This window comes from Pseudonaja textilis, chromosome 11 (assembly GCF_049901715.1).
Source record: "Pseudonaja textilis isolate UNSWEBS1 chromosome 11, rPseTex1.2, whole genome shotgun sequence".
Classification (NCBI taxonomy): Eukaryota; Metazoa; Chordata; class Lepidosauria; order Squamata; family Elapidae; genus Pseudonaja; species Pseudonaja textilis.
Window position 1 is genome coordinate 6675432 of NC_142000.1, and position 27557 is coordinate 6702988.

At 40.2% G+C, this 27557-nt stretch overlaps 1 protein-coding gene across 2 annotated transcripts in view; it reads left to right on the forward strand.

Moving 5' to 3' along the window:
- SLC12A4 (solute carrier family 12 member 4) overlaps positions 1 to 27557 on the forward strand; it is a 54209-nt gene that overhangs the window by 18815 nt on the left and 7837 nt on the right. For both annotated transcript variants that reach the window (XM_026714136.2, XM_087940548.1), the window contains exons 2-19: positions 3203 to 3294; positions 7085 to 7216; positions 7709 to 7855; positions 8929 to 8983; positions 9761 to 9891; positions 10385 to 10626; positions 12595 to 12809; positions 14219 to 14383; positions 14486 to 14584; positions 15608 to 15665; positions 17520 to 17694; positions 18594 to 18712; positions 20577 to 20675; positions 21776 to 21895; positions 22078 to 22182; positions 23358 to 23526; positions 24806 to 25001; positions 26362 to 26531. In XM_026714136.2, coding sequence (XP_026569921.1) covers positions 3203 to 3294; positions 7085 to 7216; positions 7709 to 7855; positions 8929 to 8983; positions 9761 to 9891; positions 10385 to 10626; positions 12595 to 12809; positions 14219 to 14383; positions 14486 to 14584; positions 15608 to 15665; positions 17520 to 17694; positions 18594 to 18712; positions 20577 to 20675; positions 21776 to 21895; positions 22078 to 22182; positions 23358 to 23526; positions 24806 to 25001; positions 26362 to 26531 — 2489 coding nt within the window. The remainder of the gene's footprint in view (positions 1 to 3202; positions 3295 to 7084; positions 7217 to 7708; positions 7856 to 8928; positions 8984 to 9760; positions 9892 to 10384; positions 10627 to 12594; positions 12810 to 14218; positions 14384 to 14485; positions 14585 to 15607; positions 15666 to 17519; positions 17695 to 18593; positions 18713 to 20576; positions 20676 to 21775; positions 21896 to 22077; positions 22183 to 23357; positions 23527 to 24805; positions 25002 to 26361; positions 26532 to 27557) is intronic.

A 27557-nucleotide genomic window follows, 5' to 3' on the forward strand; every position in this document is an offset into this window, starting at 1 on the left:
CAAAGAGATCTTGATATATGAGCTGTGAGCCAGATCTAACATCAGAAGTTGGGGTTTTTTTTTAGCACTTCTGAGAAATAAGATGAAACCATAGAGGTTTTCAGCTGAATTAAAAATGCTGCTAAATTGGAAATGCCACATGTAGTTTTCCCTTAAGACACAAATATTATAGAAAAGGTACATTTCTGTTAAACCCTCAAGATATTTACAAGTACTTTGGTGCAAATTATGTGAAAGAAACTCCAGTGTTATGTAAAATAAAGCTAAAACTTTTTTTCTGAACATGACACTTTGATGTAGTTCACTGTTTATACGGTTGCATAAAGCCACAGTCAAACAAATTAGTTTTAAATGGACCCAGTTATACATATGTGTGAATTCAGTCAATGATTCCTTCCTCAACTTTTGTTTGGGGAAAACTGGAGCTTATTCGGACAACAGTGTATTAGGAAAACGTATTAGGACAACAGCTTACTAGCACATCATATGATTTCTGTTTGTTTGCAGTTTGTAAGTAGTGTGGTGATTTGTCTGGAACCAGACGGAAGAAAAAAGGAAGCCAGGATATTGAATGTGGGTGAGAGAGACGGAGGGAGGGAGGGAGATTTATGTAAGTTGCTTGTGACACATTATGGTTGGTAGGACGTGTAAGCTACCTCTTAGTTCATGTGAAAAATTTAAGAATGTATTAATGTTTCATTGTAATAATCCATTTTTGTTACAAACAGTGTTGGAGGGAGCAGGGGATTTGGTCATGGGTTGTTAACTACATTTTCGATTATGAAGTTCAGGACAAAAGCCTGGAGCTGTTGGGGATTGATTGGCCTCTTCTGGAGACAAAATTCAATATGATGATAAAGCTCTTGGCCTCATCTGACTTGGCAGTTATACAAACTTTGTTGTTGGAATCTGTGATGACCTGGGGCGTGGCACAAAGGCAACAAAGCCACATAAGTAAGAAAAGTCCCGTTAATACCTCCAACTTTGCCCCCAATGTCCAGTTACCTTTGGCTGGAGGAAAAACTCTCCCAAGAACAGTCTTTAAGTGGAGGAAATTCAGTCTGAAAACAAAGTACATACAAACTGTAAATAAAAATCCACACAAACCACGCTGCAGCAATTAACTGGACAGGGCAGGATAAGGAATTGCAGAGTTCAAAGGCTAACAAAACACACACAGTTGGGAAGATGCCAGGAACCCAGATAAGACTTGACAAAGATAATGCACGCTTTGCTTCTAGCAAGGTGCTGTGCGCAGACATCCCTTTTAAAGTCCTGTTTTCCCAGTTGCAGCTAATGAAGGGAATCAGGGCCCTTTCCTCCCCCGTAAGCCACGTTGCTCCCTTCTCCATTCCTCCCTGTGTGCCCTAGGATGAAGAGTGGGTGGGCCTGGATCTTTCTCTGAATGCCCAGCTGGACTGTGCCCTTACCCAGTTTCTTCCACAGCCACCAGAGCCACACTCCTACTCCCTGTCAACTGCTCAACCTCCCCCTCGGAATCAAATTCCAACAGGGGCATGACAGAATCATTGGTCTGACTTCATTTCCAGAGTCCTGAATCACATGAGGAACAGGAGATCACCCCGTCATGCAGTGCTTGGGTTTCGAACCCTGCCAGCTGACAAGCGCTAGTGTCTTTAACCACTGGCCATCACTCCCCCAAGAGCTACTGTACCTGAAATGTAAAGGAAAAAGTCCCAGCTCTGGAGCGAGATGTTTTTAGCTTGCAGAGGCTGGGATTTGAAATTTAGAGAATGAGAGATCCTGGGTGGTTGATGAGACAGCTTGCCGGCTATGATTTCTCCTTTGAGGAGTTTAAAGATGTCCAGTGCAAATTGTCCGACTTTGAGCTTAAGGTTCCTCTCTGCTTCCAAGGCTTTCCAAATTCTCCTGAGAATTGGAAGGTCTTCTACAGGTGGACTTCTTGGCCTTCACCAACAGAGTCACAAAGCGAACCTGGCTAATTTTTTTTTTGTCCTTCTTCCAAACTCTCAGGTCTATGTTAGAATCGTAAAAATACAAATAGTCATCTGAGTTTCTATTTCATTAGCCAAATGCTTTCCTGTTGGCAGTTAAACATGCCTGATAACCCAATGATCGCAAACTCTCCTGTTTTTTTTAACCCAGAGGTGCAATTGTCCAAAGCACCGTGAGCAAATGAATTGTAGAACAAAAAAGAAAACAAGGCATTTGGAATGAAATGAAAAGTTGGGTACCACACTTTCCCTACTCAGCATTCTCACGGTATGCAGAGACTACAAGTTGACCAGCTAGTGACCATGGAGTTTGAGGTTTGGAAGGAGCAAAGGCAGCCCCATAAACAGTAGTAGCTTGGATCAAGATAATGTAAGGTTTATGAGCTGGAACAATATAAAGAGCCAAAATTTCTCAGAACTTTAAACGAAAGGGGTTTAGGAAATAAAGGCCAGCTGCTTTGTTGCTCTACTTTGACAGGAATGATAATAATTCTTCTGAACTTGCAGTGGCTACTTCGTGCTACCTTCACGGTACATTAGAGAAGGCTGGCTTTCTGTAGGAACTGAAATTCTGGAGAGCATCTCCAGAACTGGTGGGAGTGGAGGTTGGCATGAAGAACTGCTCAGAAAAAGAATCAAGAGTTCCTGACAATCCAATAGAGAGGAGGAGGAGGAGGAGGAGGGTAAAGATAAGATAAAGTCAAGTTAAGAAATGTTTGCAAACAAACAACCAAGCTCAGAGAGCACCAAAACCTCCACAATTCCTGAAAATAAACATTTTTATAGTTGAGGTTAATTTGCTTGATAATACCATAACTTTATAATGGTATTGTTAATTATTTGAATCCCCAGTATTTATTTTTATTGGTACGTGTCACTGGATAAAGTTTTGATTTATTGCAAAGGCACGATATGTATTGAACGTACTGCTAGTAAGCTGCTTAGAGTTTTATGATTGAAGAGACCTAGCAGCATTTGGAATAAAAACATTTTCTAATTGCTATCAAATTGAAAGCCAGAAAAGATTTGGGCTACATAAAGGGAAATACTTTTATGCCACTTCTTTATCAACAAGAAGAGAAGAAGCCACCAATAATCCCCAAATGATCGGCGATAATCCCATTTACAGCAGCGTAAAATGAAATGGCGAGATAGTTCCCTCCCTTCCTTTTTCTCCTGAACGTCTCTTCCTGAAATGACATCCACCCTTATTTCTCTTTCTACAGGACATGGCAATCATAAGGAGAACAGCCCCTTCCTCAGTAGCTCGGACCAAGGCAAAGGAGATTACTATGACCGAAACTTGGCCTTATTTGAGGTAATGATGCTTGAAATTTCATTTTTGGTCAATTTTTCAGCTTTCCAGAATGTTCAGTTTGGCCCTTGTCTAACAAGTGGAGTTTTGAAGGACATTAAAGAGGTCCTGGTTCATTTCAAACCATGGAGCTTTTTCTCCTCATGCCTTCAGTTTTTTTACTTAATCATAAAAAAGATGTGCAAAGACTCTCAGCCTCCATAATAAATGTTTTTGTTCAATTTTTTTTATCTAAAACAAAAATATTGATCTAAATAAAAGAAAAGCAAGATGATGGTCACAATTTTGCGGTTGAATTCCTGCCCATAAATTAGGAAGTACTTTGTAACTCATGTTCTTATCATTACTTGGTAGTAATCATTATTATAATGTGCTCTACACAAGGCTACCTTTAAAGACTCTATGGAAACTTGTACAGTTGGTACTTCTAGTTTTTTCTTCTTCTGGTTAATCGTGTCCAATTCTCTGAGATTAGACAAGTCCCTCCAGTTCTGTTGCCAAGGTTTTTCTGAATTATTTGCCATTGCCTACTTCCTAGGACTGAGAAAAAGTGTTTGGCTCAAGGTCACCCAGCTGGTTTTATGTCTAAGGAGAAACCATAACTCACAGTCTTCTGGCAGCTACATATGAAAAATTAATATTTTATATTGCAAAATTTAATCATGAGGAGCATTGCCAATAAATCTACAGTAGAATGAATGACCAGAGATCCATGATTGATTATTTTTAATTTCCTAAAAACATTTTTTGACTCAACAGAAGGAATTAATTTACTATGGTAGTCATAAATATACTGATTTTATTGTAATCCCTCCGAAACAGAATATTTTCAAAGCCTACAATGTCATTTTAAAGGGATGTGTTGTTCTCTATGAATCAGCCAGCGTTAAGCTTGTATCTGTAAGTAATTTGAAGAAGAAGATAGACTGTATCTCAGCTCTATACTTCCTTTGCCTTGTTTTTGATTCTAGGATAGTATTTCTCAACGTTGGCAAATTGAAGATAAACGGACTTCATCTCCCAGCTGGCTGGGAGATTCTGGGAGTTAACCTACACCCATCTTCAAGTTGCCAAGGTTGAGAAGCACTGCTCCAGTGTTCGTTGTGGAACTTTGGTTCGCATCATAGTAGAGAATCAATGCCTGGATACGAACTCAGAAAAGAGAATTGGGTTATCCATGGGATGAGATGAGCATGTCTTACAATAACTCCTGGGAAGATGGCTACTCACAGGTTTGGGAATTGACTCTTGGTGTTATCTTGGCAGTGCAGTTCTAGCTGGCTGAGAGAGAGGGATAGAATATGGAAGAAGAGGATTCTCCTAGTTTATGGAAGCTGCTGTTTTGGACAGGATCCATGATCCTAGGGCAGAATTCTCAGAGTTAAAGCCCACATATCTTAAAAGTGGCCAAGGTCAAGAAATCCTGTTCTACTTAAATGGACCAAATATCTAAATTGGGGAAGGGCAAGATGTGTTTTCTGTCTCCTGGGAGGAAATCTTACTCAAGCGACAGAATTTACCATTGGATATAGATAGATAGATAGATAGATAGATAGATAGATAGATAGATAGATAGATAGATAGATAGATGGGATTGTTTTGCAGATGGATGGAGAGATTAAACTTTGTGAGCCTGAACAGCATAGTTGCAGTTAAAAAGACAATAGCATAGCAAATCATACATTATACGTTTCAGTGGAGTTATTGAAATGGATGTAATTCTTGTTTGCATTTTTGGTCTGTGGCTGAACTGAGAGCTGGTTTCCTGTAGTGGTTAAGGCATCAGACTAGAAACTAGGAGGCCATGACTTCTGCTAGTCCAGCCTTAGACACATAGCCAACTGGATGACCTTAGGCCAGTCACTTTCTCTCAGCCCTAGGAAGGAGGCAATGGCCAACCACTTCTGAAAAACCTTGCCAAGAAAACTGTGGGAACTTGTTCAGGCAGTCTCAGAGAATTGGACACAAATGCACAGAAGAGAAAAAAATGACCTTAATAAAGATGTATTGATATTATAATTGTCACTTTATCTTAAAAGACAGACTAATGTATCGATCATAACTTTTGTGACAGGCAACAGACTTCATCTAATTTATGCAATGACATATTGGAAGCCCTTCTTCCTTTGATATGGAGTGCGGCATTTAAAAATAATCAAATCATCCTAAGGATGTTGTCAGCAGTATGTTATAATATTTTCTCCGTAGGTCCTGTTTTATTTTAGAGATTGTAATGTTTAGAAGTGCAGCCATTTGGTGGGGTAATGGATCACATTTAAACATTGACTCCCATGCTGAGTGCTGTACAGACAAGGATTAAAAACAGATGAAACTGCTAGTTGGTATGAAGGCATTTATAGTAATACAAAAATATATAAACCTAGGATGAACATTTTCGGTTGCTTTCCTGGATGGCCAGCTAGGATGCTAGAAAATTGTCACAATCCAACATAATTCCCCCTCTCAAATTGTATCTCTATCCTGTCTTGTGACATTTTTTTTTTTAAAAAACCAAGATGCTAGGCAGCTTGGCTATTTTGTGGGTTGCAATGAGATGGTCCATTTTGTGAACTCATTTCCATAGAGATAGTTAGAGAGACATGCTGCCGTTGGTCCAAGCAGGCTTGCTTGCTTAGTTAACCTTTCCAGAAGTTGCCTTGGTGGCAACCAGGAAGGTCCCTCTTCCTCTGAGAGGTCAAGCCTCCTCATCTTTTGCTTTTGTATTGCCGGAAATTGCCAAGAAAGGATGTTGAACTTGTGCAATGGGGATAGGTTGCTTTAAGGGAGAGGTCTCCAAATTTGGCAACTTTAAGGCTTGTGGACTTCAAGTCCCAGAATTCTAGGCTAGCTGGATAATTCTGGGAGTTGAAGTCCACAGATCTTAAAGTTGCCAAGTTTAGGGACCCCTGCTCTTTAAATTGGTGTCCTCAACACCAATAAGACCAAGGAGCTTATAGTGGATTATAGAAGGAACAGATCAGATATCCAGCCCTTGCTTATCAATGGAGACCAAGTGGAGCGAGTGGCCAGTTTTAAGTTTCTGGGTGTTACCCTAAAAGAGGACCTGACCTGGGGGGCTCACATTGCAGCCCTGGTCAAAAGGGCCCAGCAGTGATTCTACTACCTGAGACTTCTCAGGAAACAACAACAGAATGAAAAACTGCTGGTGACCTTCTACCGCTGCACCATAGAGAGTATCTTAACTTCCTGCATCTCTGGATGGTTTGCCAATTGCATCATGGCAGATAGAACAGCACTCCAGAGGGTGAACCTCATTGCCCAGAAGATCATTGGTTGCCTGCTCCCCTCTTTGGAAGAGCTTTGTAGCTCCTGCTGCCTTAAGAAAGTTCAAAACATTCTCAAAGATCCATCTCATCCTGGGAATCCTTTTTTTGAATTATTACCATCTGGCAGACAGTACAGGACAATAAAAGCAAGGACAAATAGGCTGAAAAACAGCTTCTATCCCAGGGTAGTAGCTCTTTTGAATTCTGATGTATAGTGAAGTGTTGGTGCGGTGTTGGGGGTTTTCGGTTCAATGTGTGGAGTGTGAAGGATGTTTGTTTGTGGTTGTTTTCATGGTCATGATGTACATTTAAGATGGTGTTTGATTTTGTTGTAGGAGTTGCAATGACAATAAACTAAACTAAACTAAACTAAGTCCTCCCTTGAAAGAGCACCATGTAAGAGTTGAAGCATACAGGTTGAAGCTGTCTAAGTTTTCCAGGAGCGAAATGCTCAAAATTCTACTGCCCCCTTTGACCAATGTAGTCTTACATGTTTCCCTTTGTAGGAAGAACTGGATATTCGTCCAAAGGTGTCTTCTTTATTGGGCAAATTGGTCAGCTACACAAATCTCACTCAGGGAGCCAAGGAGCACGAAGAAGCAGAAAATGCTGAAGGCTCGAGAAGTAAAGTTTCAAAAGTATGTAGCTTTCTTCGGTTTTTGGGTTCCAGGTTTTTTTCATGAGGATTCAACTTTGCAAGGCTCAGTCAATCAGCGGCCCCAATCCTTGGTCCATGGACCGGTACTGGGCCACAGCATGCCAGAAACCGGGCTGTGCAAATAAGTGAAATCCCATCCATGGGATGCAGGCAGCATGCAAAACCACGCCCCCCCCCCGGTCCATGGAAAATCCTCTTCCTGTAGAACCGTTCCCTGTTGCCCAAAAGGTTGGGGACCGCTGATTTAGAAGGACAAAAGGCCTCTGATGAAGCCCATGAATTGTAACCCACCCCTTGGCTAAATCTCCACGCACTTACAGGTGTCTGTTAGAGGAAAAGGACAAGCTTTGGATTTAGATGATTAATTTTTGTCACGGGAGATGACTGCCTGGCCAAGAGAGAGGGTGGAATGGTGCTTGGACCGCAGAGTCCATCATGCTACTTTGTTGAGTTGATTTCTTCTCTTTTTCAGTCTCCCAGCATGGGGACCCTGATGGGTGTCTACCTGCCATGCATGCAAAATATCTTTGGGGTCATCCTCTTCCTTCGGTTGACGTGGATAGTGGGAACAGCAGGTGTCTTCCAGTCGTTCCTTATTGTCTTAATCTGCTGCTGTTGTGTGAGTATATGACCTAGGGCAGGGGGTGGCAAGCTTAAACACTCAAAGAGCCACAAAGGTCCTAATTGGAAGCCCACCAGATGACCCAGGACATGGCACAAAGGCAACACAGTCAGATAATCAATAAGTGTCCCTTTATTATCTCCAACTTTGCCCCCAATGTCCAAGTTATCTTCTGGCTGGAGAAAAACTCTCCCAAGAACAGCCTTTGACTGCAGAAAATTAAGTCCAAACATGGTCAACACAAACTGTAACTTAAAGTCCAAACAAGCCAAACTGAACTAATTAGTTTGGCAGGGCAGGAGCAAGAATTTCAGACTTGAAGGCATGGCAAAACTCACACAGCTGGGAAGATGCCAGGAACACAGAGAAGCCACGGCAACACAAGATAAAGTCACATTTGCTCCCAACAGCCTGCCGCACACAGCCTGCCTTTCTTATAAACTGTCTTCCCAGGGAATCAGGGCCCTCTCCTCCCCCGTAAGCCAAGCAACCCATGTTGTTCTCTTCTCCGTTTCTCCCTGTGTGCCCTAGGATGAAGAGGGGATGGGCTTGGTTCTTCCTCTGAACTCCCTCCCTTGTTCTATCTCTTCCCTGCTCTACCCAGCCAGACTTTGCCCTTCCCCAGTTTCCTCCACAGGGCCCTTTCCTCCACCCATTTGATGTAAGTGAAGGAAACATTAAAGGAGAATATTTGTAGCTCAGGCTTGAAGTATGGGGTCTTTGGTGGTATCTGAGCTTGGTTGTTTCGTTGGAGATGTTTCATTACCCAAACTAAGTAACCTCATCTTAACCCCTAAAATAGCTAGAATTCCTGCAGTGCTGAAAATACATGTGTTTCATGTGTTTTTATCCATACAGAGTTTGGTCTTGTTCTGAAGTTCAGTTTTCAGGGATTTATCCTTCTATTGGATGGACAGTACAGAATCCCAAACCACTTACAGAATAACATTCTTTTGGGCTGGAAAGACAAACAAAAGATTTGGTTACATCCCATTGCAAACATCTGGTTTATTTAACTTTGATTATTCTTGTGTTCGTATATGTTTAAACTCTGTTATTGTCGTTCACAGACCATGCTGACGGCTATATCAATGAGCGCAATTGCAACCAATGGTGTAGTTCCAGGTACACTGTGATTCATTTGGCATGATTGTAATTTTGAAGTTCAGTAGGAAAAAGTTACTTGAATGAATGAATGATTGATTGATTGATTGATTGACTTGCTATCAAGTTGATGTCAACTACCTAGATAGATTTCCCCCAGAATAGAGCCCATGTGGTTAGAATGCAGTATTGCAGGCTAACTCTGCCCGCCGCCAGGAGTTTGACCCTCATCAGCTCAGAGTTGATTCAGCCTTCCATCTTTCTGAGGTTGGTAAGATTGTTGGGGGCAACAATCTGTTGTAGTAGCCCGTCAACATCCTGACATTCAGTTTTCCAGAAAAAAAATATGCTTCTCTTAGCTGTGAAGGTCCTTTTTATTTTATTTTTTAAAATGTGTATTTCTATCTCACCTTTATTATTTTAACACATAACTCAAGGTGGCAAACTTACCTAACACACTTTCCTCCTTCTGTTTTTCCCACAACAACAACCCTGTGAGATGGGTTGGCCTGTGAGACTTCCTAATGGCTCAAAGTCACCCAGCTGGCTTTCATGCCTGAGGTGGGACTAGAACTCAACATCTCCCGGTGATTGGCCCAAAGTCAACCAACTGGTTTTCATGGCTAAGGTGGACTTGAACTCATGGTCTCTTGTCTTAACCTGGTGCCTTACTCACTAGACCAAACTGGCTGATTTAGATTTTCCTTTTTCAGAGCATCCTCATCTTGGACATTTGTTGAATTTATTTGCTTAGGAAAAACATTTCACTTTTATTTGTTTTTTTTGTGTGTGCGATAGCTGGTGGTTCCTACTTCATGATTTCAAGATCACTGGGTCCTGAATTTGGCGGTGCGGTGGGACTGTGTTTCTACTTGGGAACAACATTCGCAGGTGCCATGTACATCCTTGGTGCCATTGAGATCCTACTAGTAAGTAATCAACAAATATATTGCCAGAGAAGTGACAATGCATTAGATTTACCAACGAACATGCAGAGAGATTCACTGAGATTGTTCCATTATTGCTTCTGCTAATTGAAGCACCTATTTTCTTAAAACTTCGAAAACGTTATCTGGCCCTACATGCTGTGGGTTGGTATAGAAAAAAAAATGTTTGAATTCCTAAACCAAAATTGGAACTTTAATTGAAAAGAATGCAATTGAAAGGGTAGAAGAATTTTTTTTCCAACCCTCATTACTAGCATTGTATTTCCCAGGTCCAGCATGGTTCAGAAGTCCTCTTGGTTGAAATTCCAGAAGCTTCAATTACAAATCATCTGGTGGCTGGCCTAATTGAAGGGAGGGGCTGTGGTGTCTGACTTTACTTCTGGATGTTGTGCACCTCTCGCCTTCCTAATGTGTGTCTTGGACAGCTTGCTTTTTTTTTTTTGCCAACACTAAAGTCATGTTCTTACTCTTTCAGACATACATTGCTCCCCAGGCTGCCATTTTCCATTCAACTGGGGCCCATGATACTTCCAGTGCCACACTGAATAACATGCGAGTCTATGGGACCTTATTTCTCACCTTCATGACTCTTGTGGTCTTTGTGGGTGTAAAATATGTGAACAAGTTTGCTTCACTCTTTTTGGCTTGTGTCATCATTTCCATCTTATCCATCTATGCTGGGTCAATTAAATCCATCTTCAGTCCACCTTTTTTCCCGTAAGTAGAAGTACTTCAGAAAGGCAAATTATAAATGCTAGTTGTGTGGTAAAATCTCTAGCTAGCTTGGAGGGAGGTGTTAAGAGGGGGCCGAGCTTAGAGTCCTTGCACTGCAGAAAGTAGCACATACCTGAAGAATTGGAATCTAGAGAAGACTATTCCCCAGGGAATGCTCTCCATCTGGCAAAATTCTTGCAATATAAGTGACCAACAATGAAGCTTCTGTTTGAGACTATCCAAAAGTGGTTCAGGTTGCTTGTGCTTGACAGAACCCAGGGATGAAAGAGAGGAGACCGTGATATTCCAGCTTATTAGTCCATTGAGGGAGGAAACCATTCAGTGAAGGAAACCTTTGAGGTCAAACCTTTAGGTCAACATCTGGGTTCCCCAAGGGAAGATGACTTCATGGTGAATTCTTGTAAACTAGTTATCAACAATAAAGAACTCTATTTGACCCATTCTTAGAGCTGCTCTGATTGCTTGCACATGGCAAGTTGGATGTTAATGAAATAGTCCTCATATTTAGTGATCGTTCAAAGTTACAATGGCACTGGGAAAAAAAGACTTATGACTATTTTTCACATTTACAACCGTAGCAGCATCCCCATGATGAAAAAATTCAGACATTTGGCAACTGGCTCATATTTATGACAGTTGCAGTGTTCCGTGTTATTTGATCACCTTTTTCAACCTTCTGATAAACAAAGTTCAATGAGGAACCCAGATTCATTTTACAACAATGTTACTAACTTAACAACCGTAGCAATTCCCTTAACAACTGTGACAAGAAAGGTCATTAAACTGGGCAACATTCACTTAAGAACTGGAAATTTGGGGAGTCAACTGTGGTCATAAGTCAAGGACTACCTATAGCGGCAGAAGCTCCTGACAATGAACCTGTCAATGGAATTCTACGCCCTACTAAATATATTAATTTTTTTTGGGGGGGGTCATTTGATGGCTTTGCTTTTGTGGCCCTGTGGTTTCTTTTAAAAAACGGAGGTGTCACTGTTTTTCTCGCACTAAATTAATATAGAATTATTTCACCTTGTGAAATGTATTGAAGTAAAAACAATAAAGATTCTGAGCCTTGGAAGGTTACCAGATTATTAAGGTATCTGCTTAGAATCTGTTTCTCAGGGCAAAACCTACAAGCAGTAAGGTTCAGAAGGAATCTTTCATTATTTGTGCATGTTTATTTATTTATTTACAGTGGTATTTATACACTGTATAAATAAATATGCAGATAATGTGCGCCTTGTGTTGTATAGTAAAGCGATATTAACACAAAAAAGGAAGTGCATAGAAAAGGTCCAATGTTTTCATTTGCTTCTTTTTATTTTGATTGTTTTAAACTCTCATGTATATAAATGTTCAGTGTTGTTTTGTGTACTGATATAGGAATGCAAAATAGAATTTATGGTCTGTTTAATCTTTACATTTCCTCCTCTGTGTCTTAATATATATTTGTATTTGTATCTCCAAGCTGGTAACTTTCAGATGGGTTGGAATAGAAAAAAAATGGTTGAATTCCTAAACCAAAATTGGAACTTTAATTGAAAAGAATGCAACTTGAAAGGGTAGAAGAATTTTTTTCCCCAACCCTCGTTACTAATATTAGAACTTGGAATCTTCCTCTGAAAACTGATGAAGGGGCTAAATTTAGCTAAGAGAAAAGTTTCTTTTCATGTATCAGCAAATGTTGCTGTTTTTCACCCTCGGAAAAGCAGGCAACTTATTTTGGAAAGTCAGATGCTGGATTTAGTCTTCTTCCTGCTGCCTTCATGGTGTTTTATCAAAAGGAGGTCTGAGAAGATAAGAAACAAAGACATATCCTTGCATATTTTTTAAATGAACCGTTTTTGGCAGCTCTTTGAGAAGAGTTGGGGTAGTGGGAAGAATATTTTTCTTTGAAGAGAAATGTGCCAACCTTCAAGTGATGAAAATGTTGTGGTCCTTTTTCCCTAGGGTGTGCATGCTAGGCAACCGGACTCTTTCAAGGGACCAGTTTGATATTTGTGCCAAAACAACGATGGTCGACAATGTGACAGTGCCCACCGATCTCACCAACCTCTTTTGCCCGGGTTACAACACAACCTCCGGCCACTGCGACGAATATTTTCATTTGAATAACGTGACCGAGATTGTTGGCATCCCGGGAGCTGCAAGTGGAATTTTGAAAGGTAATCTTAAATCCCATAGCATCACTTGGGGGGGCGAGGAAGTAAGAGCACTGATGACCACATCAGAGTTTGCAGATCATCCATTCCATGTACAAGACAGTGGTGGGATTTTTTTTACTACTGTTTCTGTGGGCGTGGCTTGGTGGGCATGGCAGAGAAAGGATACTGCAAAATCCCCATTCCCTCCCCACCCCACTAACCTGCTTTCCAGCTCCGTTCTCCTGTGCAGGGCAACCAAAGAAGATCCAGCTGATCAGCTGGGACTCAATGGGAGGCAGAGAAGAGAGACGGGGTTGGTGGGGCCAGTCAGAGGTGATATTCGCTGGTTCTCTGAACCACTCAAAATTTCCGCTACTGGTTCTCCAGAACTGGTCAGAACCTGCTGAATACCACCTCATGCCTCACCAAGGACCGTGTGGTTTGTGGGCTGAAGATCCCACATCCCACATCTGGCATCTCCCTCTAGGGCTAAGAAAATCTCCAATCAGAAACCTTGTTAAATAATTGTCAAGTCAGTTAAGGGCTGGGCCACCTCATGCTTTTGAGATGTTTTGGGTTTCAATTTTATAGCCCCAGGTCATTGGCCTTGTTGGTCCAAAACAGCATGAAAGTCCAAAGTTGTCTACTTGTGGTCTAAACAGTACGGAGGTTCTTAATCTACATTTAAAGAAAATGAAGACATTGTGTGCTGTCTTGTATAGTACAAGAGATTATATAATCTCAGATTCAAATACAGCGAAGATAGGGGGAAGGAGGAGATGAAGAAGTGGAAATGATATACCTAGCTGGATTTGCACAATAACAATGAAATGTGAGAATACCAAAATCTCAAAAAATAAGAAAATATAGTGGCTGTGATTGTACAGTTGAAGCTCATCCCTTCTACATATATTGGGGTCTTCAAACTGAGCCACTTTAAGATTTCTGGACTTCAACTCCCAGAATTCTGGGAATTGATATCCACAAGTCTTAAAGTTGCCATGTTTGATAGATAGATAGATAGATAGATAGATGATAGATAGATAGATAGATAGATAGAGAGAGAGAGAGAGAGAGAGAGAGAGAGAGAGAGAGAGAGAGACTTGGGGAAGAACTTTCTGATGTGTTCATCAGATCCCTGATGTGTACATAAGGGGAGGAACTTCTTGTTGTAACGACAGCTATCTTGATTGTCTTATCCCCCATTGTGATTTGTCAAATTTTAATAGTTTCAAGTATGGAATCAACCATAGTTGTTAGCTATTATGTTTGTAAAGAATTTTCTCATTTCTGGACAGGAAAACCCACCTTCCTTGGCTAAGTGTAGACCGTATGTATAGACTTTGCTTGGTTCCTAGTAAACCTAACAATCTGTTTTTCATTTTCATTTTTTCATTTATTCCTGATGAGTCTTGTTTCCACCATCCTAGATAATGTCTGGGGTAATTACTTGGAGAAAGACGAGATCCTGGAAAGAGCAGCCTCTCCTTCTGCTGATGTAGCTGGAGATAAGAACAACCTCCACTTGTATGTGTATGCGGACATAGCAACTTCCTTCACTGTCCTGGTTGGCATCTTCTTCCCCTCTGTGACTGGTGAGAATATACAGCGACTGATGTGTCTGGATGTATTTTGGTGTATTTTGGGTTTTTTGGGGAAGTATCAGTACTATCTGCCTTTTTTGTTTTCCTTTGAAGGCATCATGGCCGGCTCCAACCGATCAGGAGACCTCAAGGATGCCCAGAGATCTATTCCAGTGGGAACCATTCTTGCTATCGTCACCACATCTCTTGTCTGTATCCTTTAAACATAGGAATGTACATGTTATGGTTTTAGTAGTTCAGAAGCTTTATTCTTGGGGTCTGATTAATAATAATATCTGCCCTGACTCTTGGAAAGGAAAGAGAAGATTAGACTAGCATGAAGGTTCCCTTGAAATAAAGGATGGCATTCCTGCTGGCTATAGGTATGCTTTTCATTTACCTGTTCTTGTACCTCCAAGGTATTTCTTGCCCCTCTCAAAGATATAAAAAGTCTTAAGCACCCACCAAGGTTATTGCACTTACTTTTCACTTTCTCAATCTCTTCCTTCTGCACAAAACATATGAACAAGTTTTTGTGCTGATCTCATTCTATTGAAGTCACATTTGGGGGCATTTAGAAGGTAGACATGGAGAGCAACAAAAATGGAATAGGTATTAGGTGACTATCTCAGATGTGTTAGGGAGAATGTTTTCTGCGTTATTTCACCTGCAGCGTTAGGCCAACCAAGCACCATGTTTTTATCAATATTATGCAAATACAACAGTGGTGTGATGTTAAGTATTGCATTGCCTTTTGTGCGTCAAGTAGTTGTGGAACTGTGGTCCATTCTTGAGATGCTACAATTGACTTGAAGGAGCTACATGTTCTCCAGATGCAATGACTTAAATATTGTTGATTTGCTGAAGGAAAGAAATGACATTCTTGTTACTATGTGTTATGAATATGTATGTAATTAACCCTAAGTGCTATAGTGTATTTAATTTCTCCCAATATATTTAATTTAATTTCAACCCATTACTAAATGCTGTTAAGAAAAGTGTGACAAGAAGAATGGCATCCCCTTAGAAATTATCAAGATGACTTTTGTGCTGTCCTGATCATTGCTATTTTACTTTGCAAATTGTATTGGCAGAGCCTGACAATTTTTGTGACAGCAGAAGAGGAATTCTTATGTTATATTACTGTAAGAGGAATATTTATGCCTGGTTGCTACAAATGTAGGTATTAATTGCATCAAAATTCTGGCTTTCTTAACCTTGATTTGCACCTCACAGATTTCAGCTGTGTATTATTGTTTGGAGCTTGCATCGAAGGCGTTGTTCTTAGAGATAAGTAAGTAATTATTCCAGATTTTCCTTTCAAGGAAGGGAGTCAATTTTTTTTCTCTGATTGCTATTGATGCTTCCCTTTGCAGAATAGATATCTGATTTTTCTTTTTGACAAACTGCATGGAATGTATTTTTCCCCTAATAAGCGTTAGTGGCTTTCAGCACATAGGACTGTTAGCAGAGCATGATTTCAAAGTACAAAATGTACAGTAATGGCTAAAACTCTAAAACCTCACTTTCCCCCCTTTTTTTAAAGGCAGTTTTCTAGTCTCTTTCCCCTCTCCCCTTTATTTATTTAGCCTTTTAAAAAATAATTATGTCCTTCCTCAAAGGATGTGCTGTGCACATTACGATAGGTGAAGTCAAGAGATACCGGCAGGCCCCAAATCACCCAGAATTGTCTAAAGATGAGTAAGAATTTGCATTGTTCTTTCTGAATTAATCTGAGACTGAACTCACAGCATGACTGGCTGGGGAATTCTTGGAGTTGAAATCCACCCATCTTAAAGTTGAGAAGGTTGAGAAACACTGCCCTATGGGAGTCCCATGGCTGGGTTGATGGCCCATAGCAGGATAATCCATGCAAATAATCCATACTTATTTTGCATGCATTATTTATATTTTGCATCTGGAACCATCCAGATGTGTTTCACCTGGAACTCCCAGAATTGCTCAGTCAGCATGGATTTGCATAATTGACCATATCCTTCCAATATCTTTCTATGATTGCATTAGAAGCATTTGTATATGCTTGAATGTCTCTATTTGAGCCATTTTGCAAGGACAGCACTTCTATTATTTAACCAAAGCTCTGCAAAATAGTAGTAGACTTTTACGTTTCCAAGAAATAGTTGACAGATAATGTAGAAGCAGATGGGGAGTGGGGAAAAGCGGCTAAGCCACATTGGTATTATCTTACATTCTTAAATGGAGAGAATGGGAGCTTTTAGACATTACCATTGCTATCAAGTTGCCAGCTTTAAAGGCTGTGAATCCTGCCCCTGTGTGGTCTAAGAATAAAATGGTATTTATGTGGTTCCTAAGAATAGTTTTTTGGCAACTTAAAAGGCTGAGGCTACTTTGCAAAACTTGAGTTGATCTAATAAAAAGACCACCTCTTCTGCTGTTCTTTTGCTTGCGTCTTGTATTTATATTCTGCCTTTTCTCTAAGAGTTTAATACAATATAAATCGTTAACTCTGTGTAGTAGGCTGGGCCGAGAGACAGCAACTGTCCCAAAGTTGAAACCTGTGGCTAAGTGATGACCTTCACTATAATCTCTCCAACCCAATTTCAGCATTTTATATTATGAGATCATGCTAACCTTTACATACTTTGGTTACTGTTCCTTTTTGTGAGGGATTTTTAGGAGAGAATAAAGGTTCTAGGAGAGAATAAGGGGTGGTAACGGTGGTGATGACCAGGAGGAGGAGGAGGAAGAAGAAGAGTGGAAGGATGGGCAAGAAAGGAGGAAAAGGAAAGGAGAGAAAGGGAGGGAGGGAAGGAGGGAGAGAGAGGGAGAGAGAAAGAAAAGAGAAAGAAAGAAAGAAAAGAGGAAAGAAAGAAAGAAAGAGAAAGAAAGAAAGAAAGAAAGAAAGAAAGAAAGAAAGAAAGAAAGAAAGAAAGAAAGAAAGAAAGAAAGAAGGAGAAGGAAGATGTAGGCAGTGTGTGTATATATGATTGAAGGTTTCTGGGATTATTTTTGATGTTAACATGTTTCATGGTTTGAAAAAGTTTGAAAACCCCTGCTTGATGTGAAGAGCAAGTTGACTTCTCCTTAGAAAGATCATTGAACATCAGATGGAAATGCCAAACAACTTTGAAGTCTTTTTTTAAATAAACGAATTCTCTCCTCACAGGTATGGTGATGCCGTGAACAAGAACTTAGTGGTGGGCACCCTGGCCTGGCCCACGCCATGGGTCATAGTGATTGGGTCCTTCTTCTCTACCTGTGGAGCAGGCTTGCAGAGCCTCACTGGAGCTCCACGCCTCCTTCAAGCGATTGCCAAAGACAACATTATCCCATTCCTCAGGGTTAGTCCTTTTTTTTTTTTTTAAGAGCGAAAGTTGGAATAATTTGATGCATCGAATTAGATGATGTAGAAACTCCCTGGGAAAAAAAAAGGAGATCCCTAGAATGTTTGATCTTGAGAATTTTCACTTCCGTTGCTTTTGGAAAACGTGTAACTGGCATGAAAATAACCCAAATGCTGAACAGAGAGCAAACAGGGGAGCCCGTTTGCAAATTAATTAATTAAAATTAATTAATTAATTAGCTCAAATTAATTTTGCAACTAGACATCACCTGGCAGATTTTGCAAGATAATATAGTTCTGACCTGAAGGCACTTCGACATCCATCTCCAGGGTTTGTGGTCTTCTGACTTACAACAGCTTTCGTTCAGAACTTACTTTCCTCTACTTGCCCCGATTCCCAGATATGCTTATAAATCTGGCCCTGGGAAAGAGAAACATATTGTAGCTCGATGTTGGAAGTCATTGTGTGAATGGAAACAGATGCTGAACCCTTGCAATCAGAAGCAGCCGCTCTGTAATTTGGATTGATTTTCTGTCCAAAGCTCAGCACCATATCCATATGTTGGGTTGATGTGGCTTTGCTAGACTAAATTCTCATTGAGGCTGAGCTAAAGACGGTGAGACAATACCTTCTGAAACCGAAGCCAAGGGAAGTTGTCATACTCCTGAGTATGGAACTAATTCTCAAATGCCTAGGGTACCAAATGAAGAATAGAGAACACAGATGTTTCTCTCAGAAGTGAGGAGGAAGCAACTGTTTTGCCCAAACAGAAGATGAACCCAACCAGTTCCTTATGACTCATCATGAAACGATGACATACAAAATATGTTTGTTCTTCAGTCTCTGTTTCTCTCTCCTTCCCCCCTTCCCTTTTTTTATTTAAAAAACAAAAACAGGTGTTTGGCCATGGAAAGGTGAACGGAGAACCAACCTGGGCTCTTCTACTCACAGCCCTCATAGCTGAGCTTGGTATTCTAATTGCCTCTCTTGATATGGTGGCCCCCATTCTTTCTATGTAAGTTTGCAAAATGTTGGTTTTTAGATGTAGGGTGGGGGGAAGGTCTTTTGGCCTTCTGACAAAGCACACCATGCATGGTCCAGATTTGTAATTCCATGAAAGTCTTCTCCTTTGAGCTGAGTTGAAAAATTTGAAAGTTTGTCAAAATTGAGTGGAGATGGAAGAGGTTGAAATAGCCTCTTTTTTCTTTCACTCTTGGAGAAGCTCAGAATATTTTTATGGGGTGATGTAGCTTAGGGTTATTTTGAGACGCGGTGGGTCAGTGGCTAAGACACTGAGCTTGTCGATCAGAAAGGTCGGCAGTTCAATGGTTTGAATCCCTAGCACCGCGTAAGTGAGCTCCTGTTCCTTGTCCCAGCTTCTGCCAACCTAGCAGTACGAAAGCATGTAAAAAATTCAAGTAGAAAAATAGGGACCACTTTGGTGGGAAGGTAACAGCGTTCCGTGTGCCTTCGGCGTTTAGTCATGCCAGCTACATGACCACGGACACGTCTTCGGACAGTGCTGACTCTTTGGCTTTGTAACAGAGATGAGCACCACCCCCTAGAGCTGGAAAGGACTAGCGTGTATGTGCAAGGGGAACCTTTACCTTTACCTAGCTTAGTTTTTGGAATATGATGGGAATTAAAGTTGAGAATATGGTACCAGGCCATTGGTAAGTTCCCAACTTCTAGAAGATTGGTCCCAAAGGTGTTTTTCCAAAGGCAATGGGACTTTCTTGTTTTTTTCCCTCTTGAATAACAAGGAAGTCCAGTAGCCTTTGGAAAAGCATGACTTGGATGATTGAGAATCTCCAACGACATCTAGAAGATTGTTCATTCTTTATCATTTCTGCTCCTCTGGAGTAGGAATTGTAGGGCTTGAACTGATGCATCTGGAGCAATCTAGGCCGAAGAAACTTGATATAAATACTGAGAAACTTTTTTGTTTCAGCTGCAAAAAAATAAAAACTGGAATTTAAAAGTGACTAAGAACTTGAGTGAAGGCCAACATTTCATTAGATGTTGGCCTTCTCACGCAAAATCTCCTGACAGCTCACGTCAGAACTCTGATGTTCGTGAGATGTGGCAGCCTTGTGAGATTTCAGACCTTATTACTAGATTTTGCTTTATTAAAGACAAATATTACTTAATATCTATGGCACATAGGCTGTCTGGAAGAGTCATTTCTAGTCTAGGGGCTGCCCAATTGCAAAGAAACATCAGTTATATTGAAGAAACAACTAGGGACATTCTCAGTACGTTTCTGGATATTTCCTGGGATACACTTTAAAAGTACCACAAAGTTTTGCAATCAAAATGTGGTTGCAATCAAAATAAATAGATTTGTATTTTTATTCTTTTGCAGCCCTATTGCAGAAGACAGTTTTCAACTGCCACCTAGCGTTGATTCTGATACATCAAACAAAAGGAATCTTGTCTATTAGTGCAATTATTTCTCAAGCAGTTATTGCTCATTATTGTTGTGACAGTCTTCGAACAAATCTAATAGTTAGTAACTTAGAAGACTTTTTCATTCCTCAATTGTTTTCCTTTCCTGCATTTTCATGGCAAGTGAGGAACATCTGCAGGGTATGTTAACAAAGTCAAGATGGCACCATAGTGATGTGGTTGAGGCTTCGTTGTGTTTTTTAAGTGCATCACACATGGAAAATCACACTGTTATTGCCATCTTGGCATTTCTGACCATATCCTTCAGAAATCCTGGCTACAAATAGTGGATAGCAGGAGTTGCAACAATAAGATGCCCCAGAAAGCAAAAAAAATGTTAAAATTAAATTCAGAATGAAGAAAAGGGCAACTGTCAACTTTCATGCAATGATCCTTTCTCCTCTTTCTTCCTCTTTGCCATCCCAAATTAGGTTTTTCCTAATGTGTTACCTGTTTGTCAACCTGGCCTGCGCAGTGCAGACTCTCTTAAGAACTCCAAACTGGCGGCCCAGATTTAAGTATTACCACTGGTAAGAGTTTTTTGAGTAAACGAGCTAGGAGAAGAGTTGCTTCTAAAATTGTCTTCGTGATCATGAAATGTTACGAGTCAAAAGCCCCAAACACTTGAGAATTTGTGAAACCAGAAGTGCTTGGAAAATGTCTGTTGGCCTATTGTGTCTCTCTGGCCTGGTTTCATACCTTATTGTGTCATATTGATAATATCTTCAACCTGAATACGTAACTAAACTATTGCAGTGACTGCACAATCGTGCATTGCCATCAACACAGATTCCCTGGAATCTTTTCATCCTTCTAGCTGTCATTCTTCAAGAAATACTTGCATGTATGGAACTTATTCACACACACACACACACACAATTTTTTTACATATATAAATATCGAATACAGTGCAAGCTTCCTGGCATTCCTCTGCCTTACATACTAAATTGTAGAAACAACTAACCAACATATTATTTGTACATTACTAATTTTGTTACAATTATTTTGACCACAATATTCATTTTGATTCATCTATAGTGTCATATTCTGGGTCTGTTTATCCTAGCTATTTTGTGTTTCCACTTCCTCCTCTCGCTTCCAACCATCGGTAGAATCTATTCCATGTATTGTAGTATTCTGTTTTCCCCTTTGTTTTTTTAATTCTAGAGTTAATCTATCTAATTCTGTGCAAACCAATATTTTTTTAATTATCTATCTTTCCAAGGGTGTGTGTTCCTTCTTCCATGGTTGGGCGTATACCATTCTTGCTGCTGTTAGAATGTATAATATTAGATAAGTTGATTCTTTGCTGTCGCCCTCAGTTACAATTCCTAATAAGAATAATGCTGGCTTAAATTCTATATGTTGTCCCACTATTTGTTCTAACCACTTTTCAATCTATCGCCAATATTTCCTTGCATGTTTGCACATCTACTACATATGCTACTATGTGCCTGGTACTTGCTTACATTTCCAACATTTTGGTGACAATTTTCTAAGCATTTTAGCCAGCCTTGCTGGAGGAAGATGTCACATATAAAATATTTGACACAAGTTCTCTTTATATCATGTAGCCAATGTTAATTTCCTGTTTTTTAGCCTATTGACATTTTGAGTTTTATTTCCTTAGGGCCCTCTCCTTCTTAGGGATGAGTATCTGTCTTGCCCTGATGTTCATCTCCTCCTGGTATTATGCTTTAGTGGCCATGCTCATTGCTGGCATGATCTACAAGTACATTGAGTATCAGGGGTAAGTAAATTTATAATGAAAATAATTTGATTTAAGGTAGATGGAGGGATAAAATTGTAAAACTGGGCATCTAAGCCCCAACTAGTTCCATCTAGACCCTTCCTCCCTGGGGCAGCCCCTCAAATATTGGAAGACTCTGCCTGCTTTTTTCCAACAACTCTGACACTCTTTTTTTTTACTAGGGCGGAGAAGGAATGGGGTGATGGGATTCGGGGTCTCTCTCTAAGCGCTGCCCGGTATGCTTTGCTGAGATTGGAAGAAGGTCCTCCCCATACCAAGAACTGGAGGTGGGTTCTTTCAATTTAATGTACATTTTGTGTAAGTTTTCCCCTCCCCATGGGGAAGTCAATGCATTTCTGATTTCGTCACCACTTCTCTGTGATTCAAAATTAGACAGTCAACTTCTCTTTGAAGGCCGATTTTTTTTGCAGTTGCTAAACTTTGAGGGACCCTGAAGTCCTAAGAACATAAATATAGAAACGGAATCAGTGCCCTCTTTGCATTGGATCTGGCTGTGACCAAACCTTAGAACATAGAATAACAGAGTTGGAAGGGACCTTGGAGGACATCTAGTCCAACTCCCTGCTCGAGCAGGAGAGTCTGTTCCAAATATTACCCTTTACCTAGGATCGAACTCACAGCCTCCTGATTGTGAGGTGAGAACTCCACCTCTAGGCCATTCCTATGTCCTTCTGCGTGAAACAAATTGCAATGAGGCAGAATGAGCCTGGGGCAAAACACTGAAATTGCTTTTCTTTTCTTTTCTTTTTGCTTTGTGTGTGTGTGTGTGTGTGTGTGTGTGTGTGTGTGTTATTGTACATTTTTCCTTAACATGCATAACTGTTCCAATTATACGTCTTTGTGTACTGGTTACATGAGGTCACTTTTTCTTTTTTCATCATGTTATACATCCTAATTAAGTCTATCATACAATATACTCTCTCCATCATGTTATATATCCAATTTACTACTATTATTTACTTATTTCTATTGTATTACGCTATTACAATTCTCACTTTATGCACTTCGTACTATATTCTTGTACAGTTCAATAATATAATTATGCAGTTTCTTACATTGTTTCTTACATCATTGTATATATGTATTTTGTTGATTTTCTTTCCTTATTTAACACTAATCTCTGCTTCTATTATATTATGCATCCAAATTGTCTCTATTATCCTCTGCCGTGATATATTATTACAATCCTCACTTTATGCCCTTCATATTATGTTCATGTACAGTTCATAAATATACTTTTTGACATGGTTTATTCTGGCATGTCTGTGTATATGTGTTTTGTTTGATCTTCTTTGCTTATTTAACACTGAAATTTCTTAAAGTTTCTTGGGAACAGCCAGAAGGGCCAATCCTCTATAGAGTGGCTTAATTGATTCCAGTTTATTGTTGGAGGGCATGACCTCTGTCTCTTAAAATTCACTTCTTTTTCTTCCTTCTGTAGACCCCAATTATTGGTGTTGCTGAAGCTGGATGAGGATTTGCATGTGAAATACCCCAGACTCTTGACATTCGCATCACAACTAAAAGCTGGGAAAGGCTTGACTATTGTAGGAACTGCCATACAGGGTAACTTTCTGGAAAGTTATGGAGAGGCTCAGGCAGCTGAACAGGTGAGCCTTGGTGAAACCAGGTGTGAAGGATTTTATCGTCTGGGATCTTGGACCGAAATGTTTACAAGACTTCCAAAACAAAAACAAAAAACCCAACAACCCCAAAGCAAAGCTGCTCAGGGAGTCTCCTGAAAAAATCAGTGGCATATCAACCAACCACCCTCATAAATTTTATATGAACTACTCTTGCAGCGCTTCAAACCATCCATTCTGTGTGCAGTAACTAAATTTTGGGTTGCTGCAATGAAAGCAAGATGTCATTGGTTAAAGACATGTTTATTTTTGTTTTAAACATTACTTTGGATTGGATACATGTTAAGTAATTAATGGTGGGGGATATATAGTTTTAATTTTGTCAGAAATGAGCTGTCAAAGCTATTCCAGCCGGACTTATTAATACCCTAAGCTGAGTATTTTAAGCTCATCTAGGAACTGCCACAGGTACAGTATTTGTGGTGTAATTTCAGAGGACAAAGAGGAACAAGCTTCGATTAATTGATTTTTCTACCACACTTGCTTCCAGTTCTGGTCACCATGAGACAAAAAATGACGTTGAGACCCTAGAAAGAGTGCAGAGAAGAGCAACAAAGATGATTAGGGGATTGGAGGCTAAACTATGCAATGAATGATTGAGGGAACTAGTTATGTTTAGTCTAACAAAGAGAAGAACTAGGGGTGGCATGATAGCAGTCTTCCAGTACTTAAGGAGCTGTCACAGAGGAGGGGTCAACTTATTATCCAAAATACCTCTGGGCAGGATGAGAAGTAATGGGTGGAAGACCATTAAAGAGAGATCCAATCTAGAATTAAAGAGACATTTCCCGATAGTGAGAACAATTAATCAGTGGAACAGCATACTTCCAGAAGTTGTCCATCACTGGAGGTTTTGAAGAAGAGACTGGACAGCCATTTGTCTGGAATGGTATAGAGTTTCCTGCCTAAGCAGGGGGTTGGACTAGAAGACCTCCAAGGTCCCTTCCAACCCTGTTATTCTAGGTTCTACATTATAATATCATGAGCACAGTTCACTTCAATGAGGGGTCTTCGTGTAATCTGCATTCAATTTAATTTCTTCCCATTCTATTGTGACTAAATAATCTTCTTTAAACATGCACTGGCTTAAACTCTCTGCATCAGTGGGCATGTGGACTTTCAAGAGGTATTTCTAAAATGCAGTTTGATTTATCATCTGTAAAAGGGACAGATCTTTGTGTTTTTAATGGTCTTCTGGCCAGCTTCCCATAATGATGACCTTTGGATCTGCTTGGTTGCCTTCCAGACCATCAAGAATATGATTGAGATTGAGAAGGTCAAAGGATTTTGCCAAGTTGTTGTAGCTAATAAAGTCCGTGATGGCATTTCCCACTTGATACAGTCCTGTGGATTAGGTGGCATGAAGCACAACACTGTGGTTTTGGGGTGGCCCTATGGCTGGAGGCAGAGTGAAGATTCTAGAGCTTGGAAAACCTTTATAGGTAAGTTCAAAGGATGTTGGTTAGCATTCTTCTTGGTTTGTTTTCTTTCTCAAGCATGATTCAAGCACTGTTTCCTGTGGTGAACAGTAGTGCGTGTAAAATTTATTATTTAAAATTCAAAATAAGGCTGTTCTGTTCTCAAAAGAAGGACTTCAATACTGTTGTGAGTTTGCAAGGATTTCTGTCGAAAACTCTGATTTGGATGGACTTTAATCTTATTAAAAAATTTCCGTCTGCCTGTAGAAAGAGTTTCTGTGTGTGGAATTCTTCCTAAATCTTATGTATCCTTTCTTACTTCATCATTTCTTAATAGTTTTAGGAACTAAAACTAATAGTTCAAGGAACAAGGGGGCACAGAATGATCTTGGGATACAATAGCTAAAATCCAACAAGGGGCTGTTCTCAGTGTCAGTCTATGTCAATTATTATTAGTTTATGTGAAGTTTTACAATTTTATTTTTAAGAAGTGTGGAAATTACTGTTTATTAAGTTAGGATATTATTTTGAGTAACTCAGATTTGTCAACATGGATTGACTGCAATGATAGATCAGAGTTTCTTTGGGGTTCCAGTCAAGGAGTTTGCTTGGATTTTCCTGGTAGAGCCAAGGTGCCAAATATTTATTCTGTGCTAGAATTATACACTTCCTGATTAATAGCATTGCCAATTTGAAATTCATGCAACATTATTTTTGTGTCTTTAAAATATTAGTTAAGTTTACCAATTATACTATTTTTTGTTCTGTTGGTTTGGAAGCATTGCACCAAAATTCTTCAGTCCTTTTACCTACCTCTTAACTTTGTGCAGCCTACTTGTCACTCAACAGAGATTTGGTGGTGATCATTTCCTTCCAGTTCTGTCCTTCTTCCAGTATTCTCAACCAATCAGGGATCATATCTACTATATATACCATTAACACTCTTGTATCTGATTATAATCTTCGGTGGGATAAAATGGCGCATCATGGGGCAACAATTTTTAAATCAACGTATCTCACAAGAGCCACCTTATAGAATGTGTCCAAAATCTAGGAGCATGCCTCCCATGGCATTGAAATTTGGCAAAGTTGTGGCTGCTTCAGTGTTACTGTACTATCATGATTAATGACAATCATTTCCAATGTTCCCTACTAGCTTCCCACAGGGAACAATGGGAAGCCAGCAGGAAGTCAGAAGTCTCTCTTCATTCCACTGTATTTTTGCCTATCCCTTCATGGTGATTCTGTTTCGCTGTACATATAAGGAAATATGTCTGAAACAATGAATAGTGGGTTATCTAGTTTGAGATAAAATTAAAATCCAGTTCTGTAGCCAACCAGATTTGAGCCTCAGCAACCATGTCTTTGCTTTTTTTAATTTCAGACACCGTCCGCTGCACAACTGCAGCTCACCTTGCCTTGCTTGTGCCGAAAAATGTGTCCTTCTATCCCAGCAATCATGAGCGTTACAATGAAGGGAACATCGACGTGTGGTGGATCGTGCACGATGGAGGCATGTTGATGCTGCTTCCATTTCTCCTCAAACAGCATAAAGTAAGAATGCCAAGAACTACTCGGAGTTTACTAGGCCTGCCTTGGTTGAACTAGGTGAACCTTTAGTAGCATCTATTGAGTTATGTTGGCTGATACAGTTGAGAAAATTCACAACTTTCCCAGGCTGTTAATTCACCTTTTTTTAAAAAAAGGGCAACATTTAATCAGGCAACAACAATCAGGCAGTGTCAATGCATAATTTAAAAAAAAAATCTCCATAAAATGTATGATGATGAATATAGGAATATAGGAAGTCAACTGACTTGAGTGGCTTAAAAGGTAAAGGTTCCCCTCGCACATATGTGCTAGTTGTTTCCGGCTTTAGCGGGCGGTGCCCATCTCTGTTACAAAGCCGAAGAGCCAGCGCTTTCTGAAGACGTCTCCGTGGTCATGTGGCCGGCAGGACTAAACACCTTTCTAGGCGCATGGAACACTGTTCCCTTCCCACCAAAGTAGTCCCTATTTTTCTACTTGCATTTTTACATGCTTTGGAACTGCTCGGTTGGCAGAAGTTGGGACAAGTAACGGGAGCTCATTCTGCTATGGGGCGCTAGGGATTCGAACCGCCATCTTGCCAACCTTTCTGATCAACAAGCCCAGCGTCTTAGCCACTGAGCCACTGCTTTAAATGGTTCTTAAATGGCTTAGGAACCGTTTAAAGTTACAACAGACCTTTCTCAAAGATGCAACCTGTTCCCCAGTTCTTCAGGCTCTTCCCTCTCCTCCCCCAAAGTCATGTGACCCTATTTTGGGCATTTGGCAGCTGGCCCACATTTGCAGCTAATTTACAGCCTCACGTGACCTCTGTTTACAACATTTTGGGGGGCAAAAATCAGCCTCTGCTTCTGAAAAATTTGCATTTACTTTTGGTTTTTGGCGAACACACCTCATAGTGAATACATTGATTGGCTTAAAGACCCCATGGGAGTTTGCTTGATGACAGTCGCCCCAAAAAACTATTGTAAAGTTGGATCAGTCATACGATGGCTCACTTTACCACTATCATGGTTGTAATTGTGATTGTCA